The sequence below is a fragment of the Macaca nemestrina genome, chromosome 13, assembly GCF_043159975.1.
Source record: "Macaca nemestrina isolate mMacNem1 chromosome 13, mMacNem.hap1, whole genome shotgun sequence".
Classification (NCBI taxonomy): Eukaryota; Metazoa; Chordata; class Mammalia; order Primates; family Cercopithecidae; genus Macaca; species Macaca nemestrina.
In genome coordinates this window covers 36,940,221-36,961,383 of record NC_092137.1, presented here as the reverse complement: position 1 = coordinate 36,961,383, position 21,163 = coordinate 36,940,221, and the positions used below count along the sequence as shown (strand labels likewise).

At 36.8% G+C, this 21,163-nt stretch overlaps 1 protein-coding gene and 1 pseudogene across 7 annotated transcripts in view; one reads left to right on the top strand and one right to left on the bottom strand.

Annotated features, from left to right (window-relative positions):
* The window catches only part of LOC105464844 (striatin), a 129,126-nt gene that overhangs the window by 42,462 nt on the left and 65,501 nt on the right, over positions 1-21,163 (top strand). For 5 of the 7 annotated variants that reach the window (XR_011611617.1, XR_011611616.1, XM_071076515.1 and 2 more), the window contains exons 3-5: positions 6,374-6,447; positions 17,507-17,585; positions 20,463-20,630. Coding sequence is in view for 5 of the 7 variants with exons in the window: in XM_071076515.1 (XP_070932616.1) it covers positions 6,374-6,447; positions 17,507-17,585; positions 20,463-20,630 (321 nt within the window). In the remaining 2 variants the exon portion in view is untranslated. Of the gene's footprint in view, positions 1-6,139; positions 6,204-6,373; positions 6,448-12,486; positions 12,814-17,506; positions 17,586-20,462; positions 20,631-21,163 lie in introns of those variants that run through there. The other 2 variants (XM_071076516.1, XM_011712941.3) reach the window with 2 other exon arrangements.
* Positions 16,455-17,142, bottom strand: LOC105464843 (small ribosomal subunit protein eS8 pseudogene; annotated as a pseudogene).

Genomic DNA, 21,163 nt, shown 5'->3' with positions numbered 1-21,163 from the left:
CACAGAGAGCCTAACCAAGGAGTTCAAACTTTTATCTTACATGTAACAGGGAATATGGGAAGTTTAAATTTTTTTTTTTTTTTTTTTGAGACAGGGTCTTGCTCTGTCGACCAGGCTGGAGTGCAGTGGCACAGTCATGGCTCACTGCAGTGTCAACCTTCTGGGCACGAGTGATCCTCCCACTTCAGCCTCCCGAGTGCTGGGAATACAGATATACTCCAGTCCACACAGATAAATTTTTTAGTTTTTAGAGAAACAGGGTCTTGCCCTGTTGCCAGGGCTGGTCTGGAACTCCTGGGCTCAAGCAGTCCTCCTGCTGTAGCCTCTCAAAGTGCCGTGATTATAGGCATGAGTCACCATGCCCAGCCAAAAAAATTTTATCTAACATGATCTCAAACTAACAGAGGAGTTGCAAGAATCTTGTATACCCTTAACCCAGATTCACCAATTGAAAAGTTTTGCTATGTTTGCTTTATTGTGTTTGCTATCTCTATAGGTATCATTTTTTCCCCTAAATCATTTGCTAGTTTGTCCCTGACTACCTCCGTGTATATTTCCTAAGAGCAAGGACATTTCCTTATATAATTATAGTACATTACCAAATTAAAGAAATGTGACATTGATATTTTATTATCTGATATAGTCTATATTCAGATGTCCTAATAATGATCTTTGTAGCATTTTTTTCCCCTGGTTCAAGATCCAATCTGGAAATATATACTGCATTTAGTTGTGAAGCACTTGAAAGTTTTAAGCAAGATAGAGTATGAAATACATTTTTAGAAAGATCTCCTGACCTCAGTGTGGGGGGTGGACTGGAAAGATCTGTAAACACAGGCAGAAAGATTGTAATAGTTTAAGATGAGAAATGATAACATAGTAGCTGCTAAAATGGAGACACATCAACTATAAAAAATTGTTAAAGTAGAATCCATGAAATCTGAAGATTATATAAAAATTTGGAGATGGGACAGTGGGTGAGTGAGAAAGATAATTTGAGAACGACTCCCAGGTTTCTGACTTGAAGGACTATCTGAATTATGAGAGACTTTTAGAAGGTATCAAATGAGTTAAAAAGAAGAATTAAAGATCAGATATGTGAGAGGGACTCATGATGATAGATATATACTTGGGAATCATCAGTATTACTGTGAGTGAAGTGAAAGGAGTAGTTGGTAGAACAAGTATTGTGGAAACAGAAGAGAGAACTAGAAGGAGTGACAGGAAGTAGAAATACTTGAGGAGAAGACAGAGGAAGAAGAGCCAACAAAGAAATAGAGAAGGAAGGAGGAGAGAGTAGTATTTTGGAAGTGAGTTAAAGGAGGGAGTTCAATAACTGAAGATGCTAAGTAGACCCCAAGTAAGTTGTATACTGAAAATAGTCATTTGGAGTTGCCTGTTGGAAGCTTATTGGTACCCTTACTAAAGCATCCTTAGTAAGGCAGCAGGAACGTGAGCCAGATCACAGAGGATCGAGGGCTGAGCAGGATGAAGTGGGGAGAGATAGAGTTGCTTATTTATTTATTTTTTTCTTTGAGTTGGAGTCTTGCTCCGTTACCAGGCTGGAGTGCAGTGGCGTGATCTCAGCTCACTGCAACCTCCGCCTCCCGGGTTCAAGCCATTCTCCTGCCTCAGCCTCCTGAGCAGCTGGGACTACAGGCGTGTGCCACCACACTGGGCTGATTATTTTATTTTTAATAGAGGTGGGGTTTCACCATGTTGGCCAGGATGGTCTCGATTCCTTGACCTTGTGATCCGCCCACCTCAACCTCCCAGAATGCTGGGATTACAGGCGTGAGCCACTGTGCCTGGCAGAGTTGCTTATTTTTTTAAGAAATTTGACTCTGAAGGACAGTTGAGATAAGAAACTGGCTGAATGTAGGGAAGATTTTTTTCTTTTCTTCCTTAACTAAATGGGATGCTCCTGGAAAAGAGTTGCTGGTTTTGTGTCTTTTTTGTTTTTTTTTTTGAGACAGAGTTTTGCTCTTGTTGCCCAGGCTGGAGTGCAATGGCACAATCTCGGCTCACTGCAGCTTCCTCCTCCTGAGTTCAAGCGATTCTCCTGCCTCAGCCTCCCCAGTAGCTGGGATTACAGGCATGCGCCACCACAGCCAGCTAATTTTGTATTTTTAGTAGAGATGGGGTTTCTCCATGTTGGTCAGGCTGGTTTCGAACTCCCGACCTCAGGTGATCTGCCCACCTCGGCCTCCCAAAGTGTTGGGATTATAGGCGTGCGCCACCGTGCCCAGCCTGGTTTTGTATCTTTTGAAGTATATAGAATGATTTGGGATTATTCATGATGTTACAGCACTATTTGTATAATAAACTAAGAAATTTTTAAAAAGCATTTATTTGTGGCTTGAATTTTAAATTGAATTTTAAAAAGAATTATTGAGGAAAATGTGAAATATACTCATAGAGAAACTAATATCTTTTATATATACAGCCCCAGGTTTTAACAGTTAATGTTTTTGTCAGTCTTTTTCACCTTGATCTATTTTAATACAATTCCAGATATCTTGTCATTTCACCTGCAAATGCCTAAGTAAAGATCATGATTTTACATGATTTTCTTTGCATGATTTTTGCAGATTTTCTAAGCAGTCCCACTTTAAGATCCAAAAGTAAAACCAAATCGTTAATGTTACAAAAGAATTACTTATCTAGCAGTGGATTTATCAAAGCATTCCTTAATGTGTGATAAAATTTACTATAAATTTTCAGGATTACATAGTGTATAATCTGAGGTTGACTTAGGAACATCTATGCTGAGAAACCTCAAATACTATATAAATACAATTCTGAAAAATTTCTACCATTCTAAAAATTTCTCTCTATTCACTGCTACTTTTATCTACTCTACTGTAGTAACTTAACTGTCCTCCTCGCTTCTAGTATTTCTGTATTTTAATTCATCTTCCATATCCATAGAATTCATTTTCTAAAACACAAATATAATACTGTTATATCCCTGTTTAAAAATATCTAGCTGATTTCAGGTTCTTAGTAAAGTTCTTCACAACCAGGCCCTTTCTGTTCCTTCTCTGACTCCATTCCTTCCATACCTTTTGGGTGTAATTATTGTTTGCTGTTTTTTGACCACTTTGTGTGTTTTTTTTTCTTCCACTTAAGATGTCCTTTCTGACAGAAATGCCCTCTCCATCAATCCATTTTCTGATTGGAAAACTCCCACTGGTTTTTTGAGATTTAGCTAAAATCTCACTTGTCACCTTCTTTTTGGTAGCTTTCTTTGACACCGATTTTGACCAAATTAGATAATCTCTTATCTGCATTCTTGTAATACTTGTTAATAGCTCTTATAGCTCTTACACAGTATGCTATAGTTATTTACATTCCTGTCTCTTACGCATACCCTTGCCTTCCACCCTTACCTAACTACAAACTGTAGGTTGTCCCAGCAGCCAGCACAGTGCCTGTAAACTAGGAATTCAGTAACAGTTCATTGAAATTAATCAAATTATTTTTAGCATCCACATTTAAGATACAATTGAGATGCTATGTTATACTCCTAGCATAATATGTATAATAATAGGCTTTGAAACAAAGCTAAAATTACTCTTCTTTAGTGTATTATAGTTATTAAATAATTTTTATGTTATTTTTATCCAATAAAGGTCATTTATGGAGGGTCTCCCTGTGTATCAAACATGGAGTTGCTAGATATAAGATCTCCTTTTTTATCTTACAGGCAGAATTAGACAGAAAAGGAATAGCAAACAAGAAAGATTGGTTAACACAGTGAGCTGAGTGTTAAAACAGTGGAAAACGGTATGAGTGAGAAGGTATTTTCACATATTGACTTCAAAAGGAATGCTATTAAGCTTAAGGAGGGTTCTGTGAGAAAAATGTATTTTAGCGAATGTAACAATTCAGTAGGGAAACCTTGATTTAAGGGACCATAGCTTGTGGCAAACACAATAGTTCTTTACATATTTTACCTTTGTCTAATTTTTAAAATAAAATGTTCATAATGTGTCACAATTTTTCTTACATTTATTTTCGTAAAATATTTTCTCTTCCCTTTTTGTAGGTTCTGTTGTAGTTTTTCCTGAGACCACTAGATTGCACTATAATACAGCATTTTCTGTTTGAAAATGTTTTTCTATATATATATAAAATATAAACTCCATAACATTTTATTGCCACTATTATTTTAAAAGCTTTAGTATAATCTGTCTTCAGGCTAGTTACATTCAGTTGCTATTTTGACTTCTAGCAGGTATTACTACTTTGTCTTATGGTAAATGAAGTGTGTTTCTGGAAAAGTAAGAGATTGACAGTTACATTTAGAACCTTACTTACTTTCTATTAACTGCAAGTCAAATTAGTGTCTGTAAATCTTACCTTCTGATGATCAATAGTATTACAAATGCATTGAATTGGATGGGCAAACATTTAGTCCAATGACAAAATCTTTGTGGTTAAGAGACACATTGAGAATAGATGTTCTAAATAATTTGGACCAAACATATTTACTAAAGTTTAAATATATATATATGTATAGTTAATTAACCAAATAACAACAAAAATTGTCTCCCTTCTGCCTCAGTTCATTGATTTCCTTTCCCAAGGAAATCTTATCAACTGATATCTTACGTATTATGTATCCTTCCAGAAAGATTCATATGCATAGGCTAATGAAATAGATATATATCTTTTAAAAAATATATGGAGACATACATAGTATTTTGTACCTTTTACTTTTTGCTTAAGAGATCAGTTCATTGTCATATGAATATATTTTTTTCTTCTTAATGTGTAAATGTTACTATAAAACATTTCATACATACGTATAAGATATAAAGACTATTGTAAAAAATACTTATGTACCCATCACCTACCTTAAGAAATAGGATATCAACTGCCTATAATTTTCATAGGTTTTCTTAGAATTCCCAACTTTTTTTTTTCCTGTTGTGACTGCAAAATGATTATTGCAAAATAAGAAGGATTTCAGTATTTTATACATTTGAGCAAATAATTTTTCATTTCCTTTCTACTTTTCTTTCTTTTTTTTTTTAGACAGGATTTCATTCTGTTACTCAGGCTGGAGTGCAGTGGCACAATCTTGGTTCGCTCACTGCAACCTCTGCAACCGGGTTTAAGTGATTCTCCCACCTTAGCCTCCCTAGTAACTGGGATTACAGGTGCACCACCATGCCTGGCTAATTTTTGTATTTTTTGGTAGAGACAGGGTTCCACCATGTTGGCCATTCTGGTCTCGAACTCCTGACCTCTGGTGATCCATCTACTTTGGCCTCCCAAAGTTTTGGGATTACAGGCATGAACGCCCGTGCCCGGCCATTACTTTTCTTAAATTGTGAAAAAACCTAATGGTAAGTGCTCAGTTAGGTTTTTATTAAAAAACAAAAACAAAAACAAAAAAAACTTTCAAATTTGGCTGTTACACTTTTCTTCCTTTATTACTTTATTTTGGTTTTTCAGATTATTATTTTGGTTTTTCAAATTATTGTTGTTTATATTAATATCCCAGTCTTAACACATTGAATATTTATTATAAATGGCCTCAATATTTTAGGGAGCTGACAAGTGAAAATATACAAATAGATTAAGCAGATATGGCTATTTTTAGTCACCCTTTAAAAAATTTCTACATTATCTGGGTTATTTATCTAGTCTCAGATGGTTAAATCTGAGATATTTAAATCAGATGGTTAAATCCTATTAACCAGAATGATAACATTCTGTCAACTTTGAAAAGAAGATAAGATAGTATTCCCATTCACAGTTCTTTTTGAGTAAAAGACAAAGGATATCTTGACTAGTTTAAAAAAATTCATTTCTAGTGGAATATCTTACTCAACATTGATGATTTGGGTTTCCCCCCTTGGATTGTACAGTATAATGCATATTTGGCAAATCATGATTATCTGACAAGGCACATAATATTGTAGATGACTTTTCTTTTTAAAAAGCTCAATTTTTTAAGAAAAGTCTTCTACAAATTTATTTCACAATCCAAACTTTTTTTTTTTTTAACTGTTTTTGATAGTAAAATTTTGCTTTGACAATCATCAGGAAAATTTGAATACTGCAGAAACTAGGATATTATATGGTTCATTTTGTTATTACAGAAAGAAGAGTTATGGTTCCCAGAGTTATTCCTTTATTTTGTTAAAAGGATACTTGATGGTATAACAACAACAGCAACAACGAAAAAGGCAAGCACTTTTGTATTATAACTTTGACACCATGGAAAGCTATGAGCCTTTGAAAGTTCTAGGAGTGTTCAGCCAGGACTACTGAATTCTTGTAACTACTACTATTGTGTATGTTAAAATTAATTTAAATGTATTTTAAGATGGTCTGTGTTTTCTCATTTCTTTGTTAGAGCCAAATACCACAAGTTGAAATATGGGACAGAATTGAATCAGGGAGACATGAAGCCTCCAAGCTATGATTCTGGTAAGCTAATTTTAAAGGAAGTTGAAGTGTTAAAAAGAAATAATTAATGTCTACTATTTTCTAGCAACAATGTTTACAACTATAAGTTAGTTTCTAATTATTTGCATGTTAGTTATTTTTTCTGACCTACTTGTCTTTTGGCACCAATCATTTAGTGTCATTTAGACCATTTTCCACCACCTTCCTTCCTTTTCCCTCTTCCCCTTTCTTTTAGTTTCCCATTTTCTGCTTATGTTCTACACTTACTGGAAGGATCAGAGTTCATGGGGTAACATGCACCAGCATAACCTTGTCTTGCTGGGTCTGTCCAATTAATGGGAACTTTGAGATGTGCAGTACAAAGTACATCATGCCCTTGAAATCCTGAGAAAGAGTAGGAAATATGGAGGTAAGAGATTTCTTCTTAAAGCACAGAGGAATTCCTCATCCCAAAAACATAATTCTTCGGTTTCAGATGGAGAACTGTTTTGGTCTTTCTTGCCCACAGGAGTTTCTGTAACTAGAACATGTTTTAACAGCTGAAGCATTTATTATAATTTTGAGTTATTTCTTCTTTTTCTCCTACTTCTTCATACCATCAAACAATATAAACTATTACTTGTAAATAATCAGATATTAAGAAATATAGATATAATTCACTTAGTAGAACCCGGGAGGCGGAGCTTGCAGTGAGCCGAGATCGCGCCACTGCACCCCAGCCTGGGCGACACAGCGAGACTCCGTCTCAAAAAAAAAAAAAAAATAATAATAATAATAATTCACTTAGTAGGTATTAGGGAAGAATGACAAAAATTAATCAAAAGTTATCAACCATATTTCAGATAGGTACGTTTTTGGTATAATTTCAGGTTAAATTTCCCAGTCAGATATCTGAAAACATTAATGTTCATTTATATCATTTACTGAAATACGTACCTTATGCTAGAGGCTTTATAAATATATATTTATGTACATATCACTTTAAATTTTAAAGTAGTTATTCAGTAAAGTATCTTCGGTACAGATAATGTTTATTTGGATTTTACATATGTGAAATTTAAACTCAGAGAAGTGGAAAAAGTTGCCCAACGTCACAAAGATATTAAGTAACGACAGAATATGGAGCCGAACCCAGGTCTTTCTGACCCCAAAATTCATATTCTTCCCATTTTATCATATTGCTTCTATATTTGACAATGTATGAAAGAACTTTCCAAAATGAGTTCTAAATGTACTGCCAATTTTATAGTTACTTCAGTGTAGTAGTGTATTAATGCGTTTCCTCAGCTGAATATTGAATGCTTGAGATCTACAGCAATGCCAGTTGATCACTGGTGTATTTTTTTTCCTTTGTTTTTTACTATTCTTTTACTTGAGTGTCTGTTCTTGTGACCTGAGTTGTGCTTAAATTTCAAAATAAATTTTTAAAAAATCTAGGCTATTTGTTAGAAACGTTCTAATACTATATTAACTGACTCAAAAGAGTGATTTTAATTAGTATTGTATTAAAAGGTTTTCATTTCTTAAGTTTTGGATATCAATTTAGGAGAATAGAAGCCTAGATGCAATATATTTTTTAAGTGTTCGTAAGTAAACATGACTGGCTGCAGTGGCTAATTCTTATAATCCCACTTTGGGAGGCCAAGGTGGGAGGACTGCTTGAGGCTAGGAGTTTGAGACCAGCCTGGGCAATGTAGCAAGACCCTGTCTCTACAAAAAAATTAAAAAATTAGCTGGGGATAGTGGCACATGCCTGTAATCCTAGCTACTGGGGAGGCTGAGGTGAAAGGATCACTTGAGCTCAAGAGTTTGAAGTTAGGTTACAGTGTGCTAAGATTGTGCCACTGCACTCCAGCCTGAGTGAAAGAGTGAGATCCTGTCTTTTAAAAAAAAATTGTAAAGTTTATAAGTAAGCAGCGCAGCTCAGTAGAAGGGGCTTGTGTTTTAAAAGCAGATAGATGTAAGTTTGACTCTGCCCCAACATTTTAAATTCCCGTGATCCTACTTAATTTCTCTATGGTTATTCCATTCCTGATCTGTAAACTAGGAAATATTCTGAGAATACTTCCTTACTCAAATGTTTATTTTCTTAGTATACAATACCTAGTTATTCTCAGTGTATAATATTTAGTTAGTACGTAGTATCATTTGTTCTATCTTTCTAACCATCCACTAATCTTATAAATATTGTATATATAATGTTTTTCAGACCTAGTACCAAATCCAGTGAATAAGACAACAATGCCCTGTTGGATTTTTATAGGGAAGATAGTTAAAGAGGCGATTACAATAACATATGACATGTATAATGGAGAAATAATAAGTGTTACTGAGCGCAGTAGCACAAACTTAGTCAAGTGGTCAAGAAAGCCTTCTTGGAGGAAGTGATGTTTAATTTTGACATCTGAAGGACAAGTAGAAATTAGCCAGGGCAAGTAGACTGACTAAATATTTGTTGAATGGGAGGTGGGAGAAAGACAGAGTATTAGCAGCAAAGCTTCTGAGGTAAGACTATGGCACATTTGAGAAATGGGATACCTGGATAGTAGTGGGAGAGAGGGAAGGAATGTTTCCAGAGGTAGATAGAGAGTTAGCTGGGGGGTAGAATAGTTACAAGGGTCTTGTGAAACATGTTAAGTAGTTCATGCCTAGGAATATTCTGAGCATTTGAAGAAGGAAAGCATTTGAAGGATCTTAATTAGGGGTTTATGATCAGATTTGCTCTTGGATTACATGGACTGTAGTGTGGAAGATGGATTAGAGAGGAGCAGTGTTGGAGAGGGGGCGACTGGTTAGAGGACTGTTGCAGCAACCTGGGCAAATGAGTAAGGTTTCCTTGACAAGGGTGTGTTCATGAAATATTTAGGAAGTAAAATCTGCAGGAACTAGTTCTTTTTATGTATACATAAATTTGATTTTATGCTGATCTTCTCTGTATTATTCTAATTTTAGTATATGTGCTGCCAAGGCAAGCACAGAAACTACTTCTTGATTGGATGTAGGGGGTGAAAAAAGGATGAGTCAGAAGTGACTCCCACATTTGTAGTTTGAACAACTAGACCAGAAGTAGGTTTGGAAAATGGTGGGTTCACTTTTGGATTTATTTCTTAGATAACCAAGTGAAGATGGCTAGTAGACAATTGAGTATATGGGTCTGAAGCTCAAGCCAGAAATATGGATGTGTTAGAGACATAAATTTGAGAGGTATCAACACATGGTACTGGTGGCACTCACAGCCACTGGAGTTGAAACGATCACCCAGGAGCTGTATGTGAGGTAAGATTACATAAAATGGAACCCTGAGGGATGAAATTTAAAAGACTGGTAGAAGAATGGAAACATGAAAAGGAGTCTGATACAGAGTACATTAATGGTAGGAGGAAAACCAGGAGACCAAGGAAACCAAGAGAAGAGATGGTTTCCAGAAGGAAGGACTATTCAACACTACTGGTTAATTCCCAGAGAGCTGAAGAATATCTGTAGGACTTTGTGACACGTGGGACACTGAGAACTTTAGGAGAGAGGTGAGGGCAGAAACAAAGTGGGTATAGTTAGCTTTCAGGAAGCTTAGGTTGTGAAGGTGAAGGAGAGAGAGAGCAATAGCTGGAAGGACACATGGGGTCAAGGAAAGTTGTGTGCACGCACATGTGTGATATGTGTCTTAGAGGAGTAACCAATAAAAGGGAAAGAGTAGAGGTACTCAAAATAGGAAGATAATGTAAAGAAGGTGATAGGGTTTGGATTCTGAGCATAGCTGGAGAATGGCAGGAGCATGTCTTTTTTATCATTACCAAAAGAGAATGTAGGAAATTAGGTTAACAGGTTTATAGATTTGGATTTCTGTTTGGTGGTGGGTATTTGAGGGAATGTCCACAAATGATAGCTTTATGTATGAGATAGGATTATCTGCTGAGAGTGGGTCAGATGTTTAAGAAGTAGAAAAGGTTTAAAATGCTAATGGTAAACAGGAAGACTAACTTTCTAGGAAATAGTAGGGTCGAGAAAAGCTAAGAGTCCAGTTGAGGTGTGTGATCATGAGTGTATGTAGAGGCACTAAGCTGCACATTTGGTAGCCTGGGTAAAGTCAAAGAGAATGCAGATAGTTAATAGTTGAATTCACGGAGAAACAAAGGGACAAAAAAATTTGGCAAAGGAATGATTGAAGTGATAAGCCATGAACTGAAACTACAGAGGGAAGGAAGTGAAGACACAAGGAGGCTGGCTAATGGGTGAATTAAAAGTAAGGGGGTAGATTCTGTTCTAGGGCAGGTCAGCAAACTTTTTCTGTAAAGGGCTGGATAGTAAATATTTTGGGTTTTGCAGGCTGTTTCAGCTACTCAACTTTGCCACTGTAACATGCAAGCATTCATAGACAATACATAAATGAATGGATGTGTCTGTATTATAAAAATAGATGGTAGGCTGGATTTGATAATGCAGGCAGTAGTGCCTGGCCCCTGGCTAGAGGTCCCAGCTAAGTTAAAGAACTAGTGAATTTAGGGAAAAAAGAAATAAAAAAGAGCTAATGAATTGGGAGTAAGTGAGCCTGACGGGTCTGCTCAGAGAATCAGTTTGCATCTATGATAGTTCTTCATGATGACAAGACCTAAGATACGACAGCTAGAGAGGGTGGTGGCTGTGGAGAGGCAGAAGTGGATCACCTACATGCATACTGATTTCACTCAAGATAATGTAGAATTTTGGTGGCAGAAGCATGTGAGCCAGATTTGGAGGGTTACCTTGGGATTTATAGATGACAGTGATAAGGACTAGGAGGTGGCAGAAAGGGTATACTCAAATAGCATAACCTTTAAAGAAGCAGGAATTTTTTTTTTCCATTCTTTGCTCTTTTATGTATTTACCATATTTTCCTAAAACTGATAATCCAGACATTTTCTGAAACATTTTTCACTAAAATTTACTTTGCCTTTCTGTTTTTTCATTTTTTTGTCCCACTCTCAGACCTTCGTATTTCTACTTTAGGAGAATATTATCTCAGGCTATGTTAAAGTGTATTTATTTTTGATATTTCAGTCTCTCCTATTTAATATTAGAAGCCAGGTAGTTATTGAAGGTTGAATATATCCAGTGTGATAAATTCTGTCTTTTAATTGAGAAATTTAGACCATTTGCACTTACAATTATTGATATGGATGGTTAGGTTAATGCTACCACCTTTGTAATTTGTTTCGTTTTGTTCAGCCTGTTCTTGTTTCATTTCCTTCTTTTTCAGCCTTCTTTTGAATTATCAAATATTTTTTATGATTCAGTTTTATCTTTTGCTGACTTATTAGCAGTAATTCTTATTTTAGTGGTTGCTTTAGGAATTACAAGGCACATCATTAACTTATTACAATCTATCTTCAAGTGATAATGTACCACTTCATGGATAGTACAATAACCTTATAATAATGTACTTCGTTTCTCCTCTTCCCAGTCTTTGTGCTATTGTTGTCATGTATTTTACTTCTATGTATGTGATAAACCACACACTACATTGTTATTTTTTTTCAGCAGTCTTTTGTCTTTTAAAGATATTTGAATAATAATATGAAAAAATTCCCAATACTCATTATTCCTTTGTGTAGATCTGCGTTTCCATACTATTTACTATTTTCCTTCAACCTTAAAGTCTTCCTCTCGCTTATCTTGTGATATGGAATGCTAGTAATGAATTTTTGCAGCTTTTGTATGTCTGAAAAAGTCTTTTTTTTTTTTTTTTTTTTTGAGATGAAGTCTCACTCTTGTCCCCCAGGCTGGAGTGTGATGGCACGATCTCAGGTCACTGCAACCTCCGCTTCCCAAGTTCAAGTGATTCTCCTGTCTCGGCGCCCCGAGTAGCTGGGATTATAGGTGCCTGCCACCACGCCCGGATACTTTTTGTATTTGTAGTAGAAATGGGGTTTCATCATGTTGGCCAGGTTTGTCTAGAAACCCTCCTGACCTCAGGATCCACCCGCCTTGGCCTCCCAAAGTGCTGGGATTATAGGCATGAGCCACCGCGCCCGGCCTGAAAAAGTCTTTATTTTGCTCATAGGCATTACTTCTGATGAGATATCTCCTGTTGTTCTTATTTTTGTTCCTCTGTATGTAATGTGACCTTTTTCTCTAGCTGCTTTTACGATTTTTCTCTTTACCATTGGTTCTAAGTGATTTTATTATGATAAGCCCTGGTGTAGTTAGCCCTCCCTGCATGTTTCTTATGCTTGAGGTTTGTTGAGTTTCTTGGATCTGTGGGTTTATAGTTTTCATGGAATTTGGAACTTTTCAGCCATTATTTCTTCATATACTGTTTTTGTTACTCCCTGTGCTATGATCTGGAAACTCTCTCTAGGTGGTGTCTGGGACAATCATGAGGCTTACCTCTTTGCTTCCCCTTTCTCTCAGGTATTACTGTCCTTTGTTGCGTGATGTCCAGTGTTTCGAAAACCATTGTTTCATCTGTTTTGTGTTATAATTGTTTCAGCAGGAGGGTAAATCTAGTGTCTATTACTCTAATTTGACTGGAAATAGCAGTCAAATACTTTTGATATTACCGAGAAATTCAACTGTTATCTATATTAAAATCCTCACTTTTACATAATGTCACTTTTTGAACTTGACAAGGCAAGAATGAATGTGATAGTTGATGACTACTTGCTAACCATGGAAGGAACTGCGAGCTTAGCCTGAATAAGGAAATATAAGAGCTATTTGACTTTGGGTTTCTTTTTTTAACCTCAAATTTTTTTTTTCTTTTTTTTTTTTGAGGTGAAGTCTCCAGCTCTGTTGCCCAGGCTGCAATGCAGTGGTACAATCTTGATTCACTGCAACCTTCGCCTCCTGGATTCAAATGATTCTCCTGCCTCAGCCTCCCTAGTAGCTGGGATTACAGGCGTGTGCCACATTGCCCAGCTATTTTTTTTTTTTTTTGATGGGAGATAGAGGCTTGCTCTGTCACTCAGGCTGGAGTGTAATGGTGTGATCTTGGCTCATTGCAACCTCCGGCTCACTGCAACTTCCACCTCCCAGGTTCATGTAATTCTCCTGCCTCAGCCTCCTGAGTAGCTGGGATTACAGGTGTGAGCCACTGTACCCGGCCTTCAACTAATTTTTGTATTTTTAGTAGAGATGAAGTTTTACCCTATTGACCAGACTGGTCTCAAACTCCTGGGTATGAATGATCCACCCACCTCGGCCTCCCAAAGTGGTAGGATTGCAGGCATGAGCCACTGCGGCCCAGCCATAACCTCAGATGTTACTTAGAGAGTCAGATTTTATCTCAGTATAAGAATACACTGTTTTTAACAGAGGATAGGGTACATTCTTATTTTACTCTTATTAAGATATAATTTACATATCTTAAAAGTCACCCTTTTTAGTGTTTTCACAAATGTCTCCCTCCCTACTCTAATCCCCTGGCAACCAGTAGTCTGTTTTCCATTTCTATAGTTTTGCCTTTTCTAGAAAGTCATATGAATTCCAGAATCTTACAGATTGTAGCCTTTTGATTCTGGCTTATCTCACTTAGAATAATGCATTTGAGATTTATGTATGTTTGTATCAGTAATTCATTCCTTGTTCTTCTTGAGTCATATTCCATTGATTTGCTGTATCACACTTTTGTAGTATCACTGGCTGCCAAAATAGGCACAAGTAGTTGAGTATATTTGAGGATGGCATAGAAAGGATTTAGCCCTATTCTGATGGGAGATTTAATGACCTCAAAACTTCATTTCATATCTGAAGTCTTGAAATGGCAATGTAAATGTTTTTACTTGGCAAGTACAGGTTATCACTTGACTTAAGAAGGAGATATATTGGAACATACTGTGTTACATACACAGATCCTGAATTTGTGGTCAGTAGAAACAAGATGTATTTGTTTTCCCTTAGCTTGGGGACAGCGTTTTTGCCCCCTTCCTTTTTTTTTCTTTTTTTAAATTTATACTCTCTTTGAAGTTATCACAAAGTAATTAGCTTCTTTTTGGAACTAATTTAATTCCCCTTATTTTCTACCCGTCTCTGTGGTCTACTCTACTTCTGTTTCTTTCATATGTCACAGAACTAAGCCTAGTTATTTTAAAGTTGTTTTAGGAGAAAAACAAACATGCAAGATTTAATTCTTGTTTTTATTCATGTATTTCTCTAATTTCCTATTGTAGTGATAGCATGTGAAGGAAAATGCTGGGGCTCTGGAGTGAAACAGAAATTCAGCACTTACAACTGTGTTTCTAACTAAAAAACCTGAAAATTACTTTCCAAAACTCAGCTTTCTTAGAATCTTTAAAATGAGGCTAAATACCTACCTTTGAGGTTATAAGGAATAAAAGAGATAATATATGTATTTTTAACACAGTATGTAGTAAATACTTAATTTCTTTTTTTTCTTTTTTTTTTTTGGAGACGGAATCTTGCTCTGTCACCCACACTGGAGTGCAGTGGCATGATCTCGGCTCACTGCAACCTCCGCCTCCTAGGTTCAAGCAATTCTCCTGCCTCAGCCTGCTGAGTAGCTAGGATTACAGGCATGTGCCACCACGCCCGGCTAATTTTTTGTATTTTTAGTAGAGACGGGGTTTCACCGTGTTAGCCAGTCTGGTCTCAATCTCCTGACTTCGTGGTCCGCCCACCTTGGCCTCCCAAAGTGCTGGGATTACAGGTGTAAGCCACCGTGCCTGGCCCGTAAATACTTAATTTCAAATGTTACCAAATAAATTTTTCCAGTCCTTTTTGTATCTCCACTTGAATAAGATCCTGTAAAGATCAGCAGTTTTTTAGAGTTTGATCAAGAGCTGAGGAAAGTATGCACTTTTTTTGTACTGTTAATATAGAATCATAGTGTAGCTTAGAGATAGATTGTACAGTCCAGACTTACCATAGGGAAAGCTCTTTTTATTTTACCACCTTCTAAAAAGGATTCTGCTTTTATCTAATGATGAATTTAAGGTTTAAAATATTTAGGAGATTTTCATTCAAAGAATGTGAAAAGAATACTTGAGGTGTTTTTGTTTTTTGTTTTTTGTTTTTTGAGATGGAGTCTTGCTGTGTCGCCCATGCTGGATTGCAGTGGTGCAGTCTCGGCTCACTGCAACCTCTGCTTCTTGGGTTCAAGGCATTTTCCTGCCTCAGCCTCCTGAGTAGTTGGGATTACAGGCACCCACCACCACTAAGTTTTGTATTTTTAGTAGAGATGGGATTTTGCCATGTTGGTCAGGCTGATCTCAAACTCCTGACCTCAGGTGGTCCACCCACTTCAGCCTACCAAAATGCTGGGATTACAGGCATGAGCCACCATGCCTGGCCTTCCTGAGGTTTGTAAATATAATAACTAACGAAGGAAACAGGTTTGGATTGAGGTTGTTACATATCTGCTCTTTACCAAATTGGCTTTTCTACCATTATTCATTCCTCAGTTCTTTGTTCTAGTTCGTTTTTTAAAAAAATTATTTATTCGTTCGTTCGTTCGTTCGTTCGTTCGTTCGTTCGTTCATTCATTTTTTTGAGACAGAACCTCCCTCTGTTGCCCAGGCTGGAGTGCAGTGGCATGATCACAGCTCACTGCAGCCTTGACTTCCCGAGCTTAGGTGATTCTCCCACCTAAGCCTCTCTAGTAGCTGGGACCACATTTGCATGCTACTATGCCCAGATAATTTTTTTTTGTAGAGATGGGGTTTACTCCATGTCGCCCAGGCTGGTCTCAAACTCCTGGGTTCTAGAGAGCCACCTGCCTTGGCCTCCCAAATTGCTGGGATTATAGACGTGAGCCACCGTGCCCAGTTATTATTTATTTTTAATTTTTAATTTTTGTGGGTACATAGTAGGTGTATATATTTATGGGGTATATGAGATGTTTTGATAGAGGCATGCAATGGGTACTAGTCACATCATGGAAAATGGGCTATCCATCCCCTCAAGCATTTATTGTTCATGTTACAAATAATCTAGTTATACCCTTAGTTATTTTTAAATGTTCAGTTATTTTTAAATATTTTAAATGTTATTATTATTGACTTGTTCTAGTTCTGATGTGCTACTTTTTTTGGGGGGGGCGGGGAGGGAAACAGAACAATAAACACCTTTATTACACGGGTGAAGACAAAACGAGGATTTATTTGCCTTTCCGGACCTTGATTTTCCTAAGATAGAACTCCAACTCTTTGCCCTCTAGCACATAGCCATCTGCTCGGCCACACTGTCCCGGCCTGGAAGCAATGCACGCAAGAAGCTTGCCCTGCTGGAACTGCTCCTCCAGGAGACTGCTGATTTTGGCATTCTTTTTCCTTTCATCATATTTCTTCTGAATTTTTTTAGATCGTTTTTTGTTTAAAATCTCTTCTTCCTCAGGAGTCAGCTTGGCTCCCTTCTTGCGGCCCAGGGGCAGTGCGTAGTGGGACTTGTACTACTGTCGGTACAGTGTGCTGTTGATGAGCACGATGCAATTCTTCACCAGGGTCTTGGTATGGACCAGCTCATTATTAGATGCATTGTAGACAACATCGATGATCCTTGTTTTACGAGTACAACACTCTGAGCCCCAGGAGAAATTCCCTACGTCCAGCCTCAGGGCACGGTATTTCTTGTTACCTCCCCGCACACGGACTGTGTGAATGCGGTGGGGGCCAATCTTGGTGTTGGCAGCCGGGTGCCCCAACTCATACTTCTGCTTCTTGTGGTAGGGCTTTCTCTTGCCCCTGGTTTTGCATGCTTGTGCCAGTTGTCCCGAGAGATGCCCATTGCTCGGCGCTGGCTGGAAAGAGCGATGTGCTACTTTATAATACTTTTATTTGGCTCTCATTTTGTGACTTGATTGGATAAGTCTTTGTTTTGCAGAAAAATTCTCAGTCTAGTTAAAGATAGGGAAAATGTATTTATTTTAGTTCTCATACTCTTAGGGAAATCCAGTAGCAATAATTTATATTAGAGTTTTGTTATAGAAATTACAGTTAAAAAAACAACTTGCATTATCCTAACACATACCTTACAGTTGCAGTTTTACATATTCATAATCTTATAAATGTTTTTTGGACCTTATTAATGAATTGAGATGCCCTCTAATATGTAAAACAAGTCAGTTTTATTATGACTTAATGTTTTCTAGATGAAGGTAATGAAACAGAAGTGCAGCCACAACAAAACAGCCAGTTAATGTGGAAACAAGGTCGACAACTACTCAGACAGTAAGTGTCCCAAGGTCAAACTTATATGAATGGCTGAAGACAAGAAACAGTTTTATGAAGTTATTTGTACTATGTATTTTCAAGTCAGATGAATATTTTCTCTCTTATTATACGGATGCTGTGAAAAAGCTTAATTGAATTACTGTTCCTTTTTCATATTAAATACTTTTTCTGTGTGGTAGAACTTATATAGTTAAAAGAGTTTTATACCTTTAAAGTTACTCTTTTCATTGCATATTTTGTGTATGAATATATAACATTTTAATATATGTGCAATTGGTCAGGCACAGTGGCTCACACCTGTAATCCCAGCACTTTGGGAGGCCAAGGTAGATGGATCACTTGAGGTCAGGAGTTTGAGACCACCTTCACCAACATGGTGAAACCCCATCTCTACTAAAAATACAAAATTAGCCGGGCGTGCTGGCACATGCCTGTAATCCCAGCTACTTGGGAGACTGAGGCAGGAGAATTACTTGGGAGACTGAGGCAGGAGAATTGCTTGAACCCGGGAGGTGGAGTTTGCAGTGAGCCGAGATTGCACCATGGCACTCCAGCCTGGGCAACAAGAGTCAAACTTCATCTCAGGAAAAAAAAAAAAAAAAAAAAAATGTGCAATTGGAGTTTACATGCAATTTTGTTATGTTTTTTAAATAATTGGAGAACTTTTTGAATTCTCCAAATTCGCAAATATTGCCTAATATGTCCGTCCGTCCGTCCTTCCTTCCTTCTTTCCTTCCTTCCTTCCTTCCTTCCTTCCTTCCTTCATTCCTTCATTCATTCATTCATTGAGATGGAGTCTCACTCTGTCACCCAGGCTGTAGTCCAGTGGCACAACCTTGCTCACAGCAACTGCTGCCTCCTGGGCTCAAGTGATTCTCTTGCCTCAGCCTCCAGGGTAGCTGGGACTACAGGCGTGTGCCTCTATGCCTGGCTAATTTTTTTGTGTTTTTGTAGAGATGGGATTTTGCCATGTTGGCCAGGCTGGTCTCAAACTCCTGACTTCGAGTATTCTCCCAGCCTCAGCCTCCCAAGGTGCTGAGATTACAGGTGCAAGCCACCACGCCCAGTCAGCTTTCTTCTGTAAAATATTAGTATGTATTTGAGACAATAAAGAGTAAACAAAGATGGGTTGAGGTTCTGATATCAAGAGGTAGACTAGACTCACCAGCTCAGTGCCTGGTTCTTGATTACCACCTTTGAAACTTGTATTCAGATTTGTGCCTCAGTAAAATGAAATTTGCTACCTGGTTTTTTGGAGGTTGATGATAAGTTGTTTAAACCCAGGATTTCCAAAGTGGATGTATAGCAGCTATTCCTTTTGACTACGGAAGGAGAATCTTAAAATGTCTTTACGTATCTATTTTTTAATCTAGATAGTTACAAGAAAATGAGATATTTTCTGATATTTAATAAGTGGATTTTTACTAATGCCCACACTTTGATCTTAAATATGACTTACACATCTTCCTTTTTAAAATAGATGTGTTCTTAGAATGCTAATCTTTTTTAAAACGAAAAATGGTTTCATAATCAGCTACCCAAGAGATATTTTCAAAAACTTCAAAGGACCCATAATCTGTTCTTCAGAGTAAAGGTGTCATTTTATCGATGAATGGGGAAGTAACTGTTTAGTAAAACCAGCTTATCTATGGCAAGAGCAGTTTTGAAACAGGTATTTGTAATGTGATTTTGTTGCCAAAGTGAGGTATGTCTCAAATATTATTTGTTAAAAATGGAAAAATACAACATCTTTGAAGCAGTTTTCAAGAACTTTAAATTTAGGAAAGTTGGGAATTAATTATCCAAATTTTAATCGAGACCTTTCTGTAAATATTGGATGGGATTGAAAAACGAGCATCTAGATTTGGTAAGATACACTTAACTCCCTTTGATCACATATGTTTTTGAGAATTCTTTCAGCTACTATAACTAAGACCAAATCTTCCAATAAACTGAACTTAAACTGGTTATCTCATCAACCTTTGTTTTCTTCTTTCATCCAGTAGACTTGGTGCCTACTTATAAGTTAATGTCTGATGTTTGTCTGTCATGTTTATTAATGGCATTTACCTTTTTCATGGTCCTGCCACTGCCACTTTTGGTCTCTTTTGGTCAACTTTGGTGTTACTAGGCACTGAGTGCTTTCTATATGCCAGGTACAATATTAGGTGTGTCTGTTTTAGGGATTAGAAAACTGAGGTTCAGGGGAATTAAAGTTATGCAAGTAAGTGGCAGAAATAGGACCCAGATCTAGCTCTCAATACAAAGCCTTTGCTCTTTCTTTTGTGCTGCTGCCTTTCAGTAACATACACACACATGTGTACACACACCCCTACATTCTACAATTTAATTGCCATCTATTTTTATTTTAAAGTTGTCTCAGGATAGAAGCTTCAATTCTGCAGAAGTGACTCGAGAAATACTGCCTTCTTGTGTGTAATGAAGGACACCCTATATGCTAGGAACATTCTGTCTAGATCACAAACAGTTGATCCATGACGAATGTAAAAAACTACTGAAATAACTATTATAAAATACTGATTTGGTAGAGTCTAGGAGTGAGCTAGCTCCAATCCAGCCTAAGGAAAGAATGTGCTATTAGATATATTAAAGACCAGCTTCTTCTTATAGTAAATGTAATGAATGGTGTATTGTATAGTTCTCTCATTTTTCTCAGTGACTGTAGAGGCTGGTACTGCAAGAGACAGCTCCATCTGCAGCTGGAAGATTATTTATTAACAAGTCTTACTAGCATAGTACTGTACTGTTAAGTCTTATGCAGGGTATGAGCATAAATAAATACTTTTATTTACATATTAAATTATAGAATACTGATTCCAGTATGACTGAACTCTAAGGATTCTCTTCACACAGGTATCTACAGGAGGTGGGTTATACAGATACTATTCTAGATGTGAAATCTAAACGAGTGCGAGCTTTGTTGGGCTTTTCAAGTGATGTCACTGACAGGGAAGATGACAAAAATCAGGACTCAGTTGTAAATGGCACAGAGGCTGAAGTTAAAGAGACAGCAATGATTGGGTAAGTATTTTGTCTGGAAAGTGTTTTAGCTATAATTAGTTCTTATTAAATATTTTTGGTTTTATGGGCATTACTTGTTCTTTTAGGTAGTGACATAGAAGTAATTTAATTATAATTTAATAAAAATTCTAAAATTTTATTTGGTTAGAAGGTAACACAAGGATTAGAGTTACCATTTATGACTTTTAATTCAGGAATATTATTTATGATATTTATTTGCTTGAAACGTATGTATTTAATACAGATTTTAGTATATTGACTTAAACACTAAGTAAAACTTCAGAAAATATTTTATTTGGAAATTCAGTACAAATCTGTAAGCATGACGTTTCATGATTGGTGATCCAGAAATTGTAAAAATACCTCAAATTCTTTAGAAGTAACCCTGCTTTTTAACCACTTTTGTTTATCTGATAATGTTGTAATTTATCTTTCCTTTGATATAAAATATCTATTTTAAGTAGCTATTTTGAAGTGACAGCGTAAGTGTGAAAAATTCAGTAGCTATTTGAAATATTTTATTTTCCATTTTG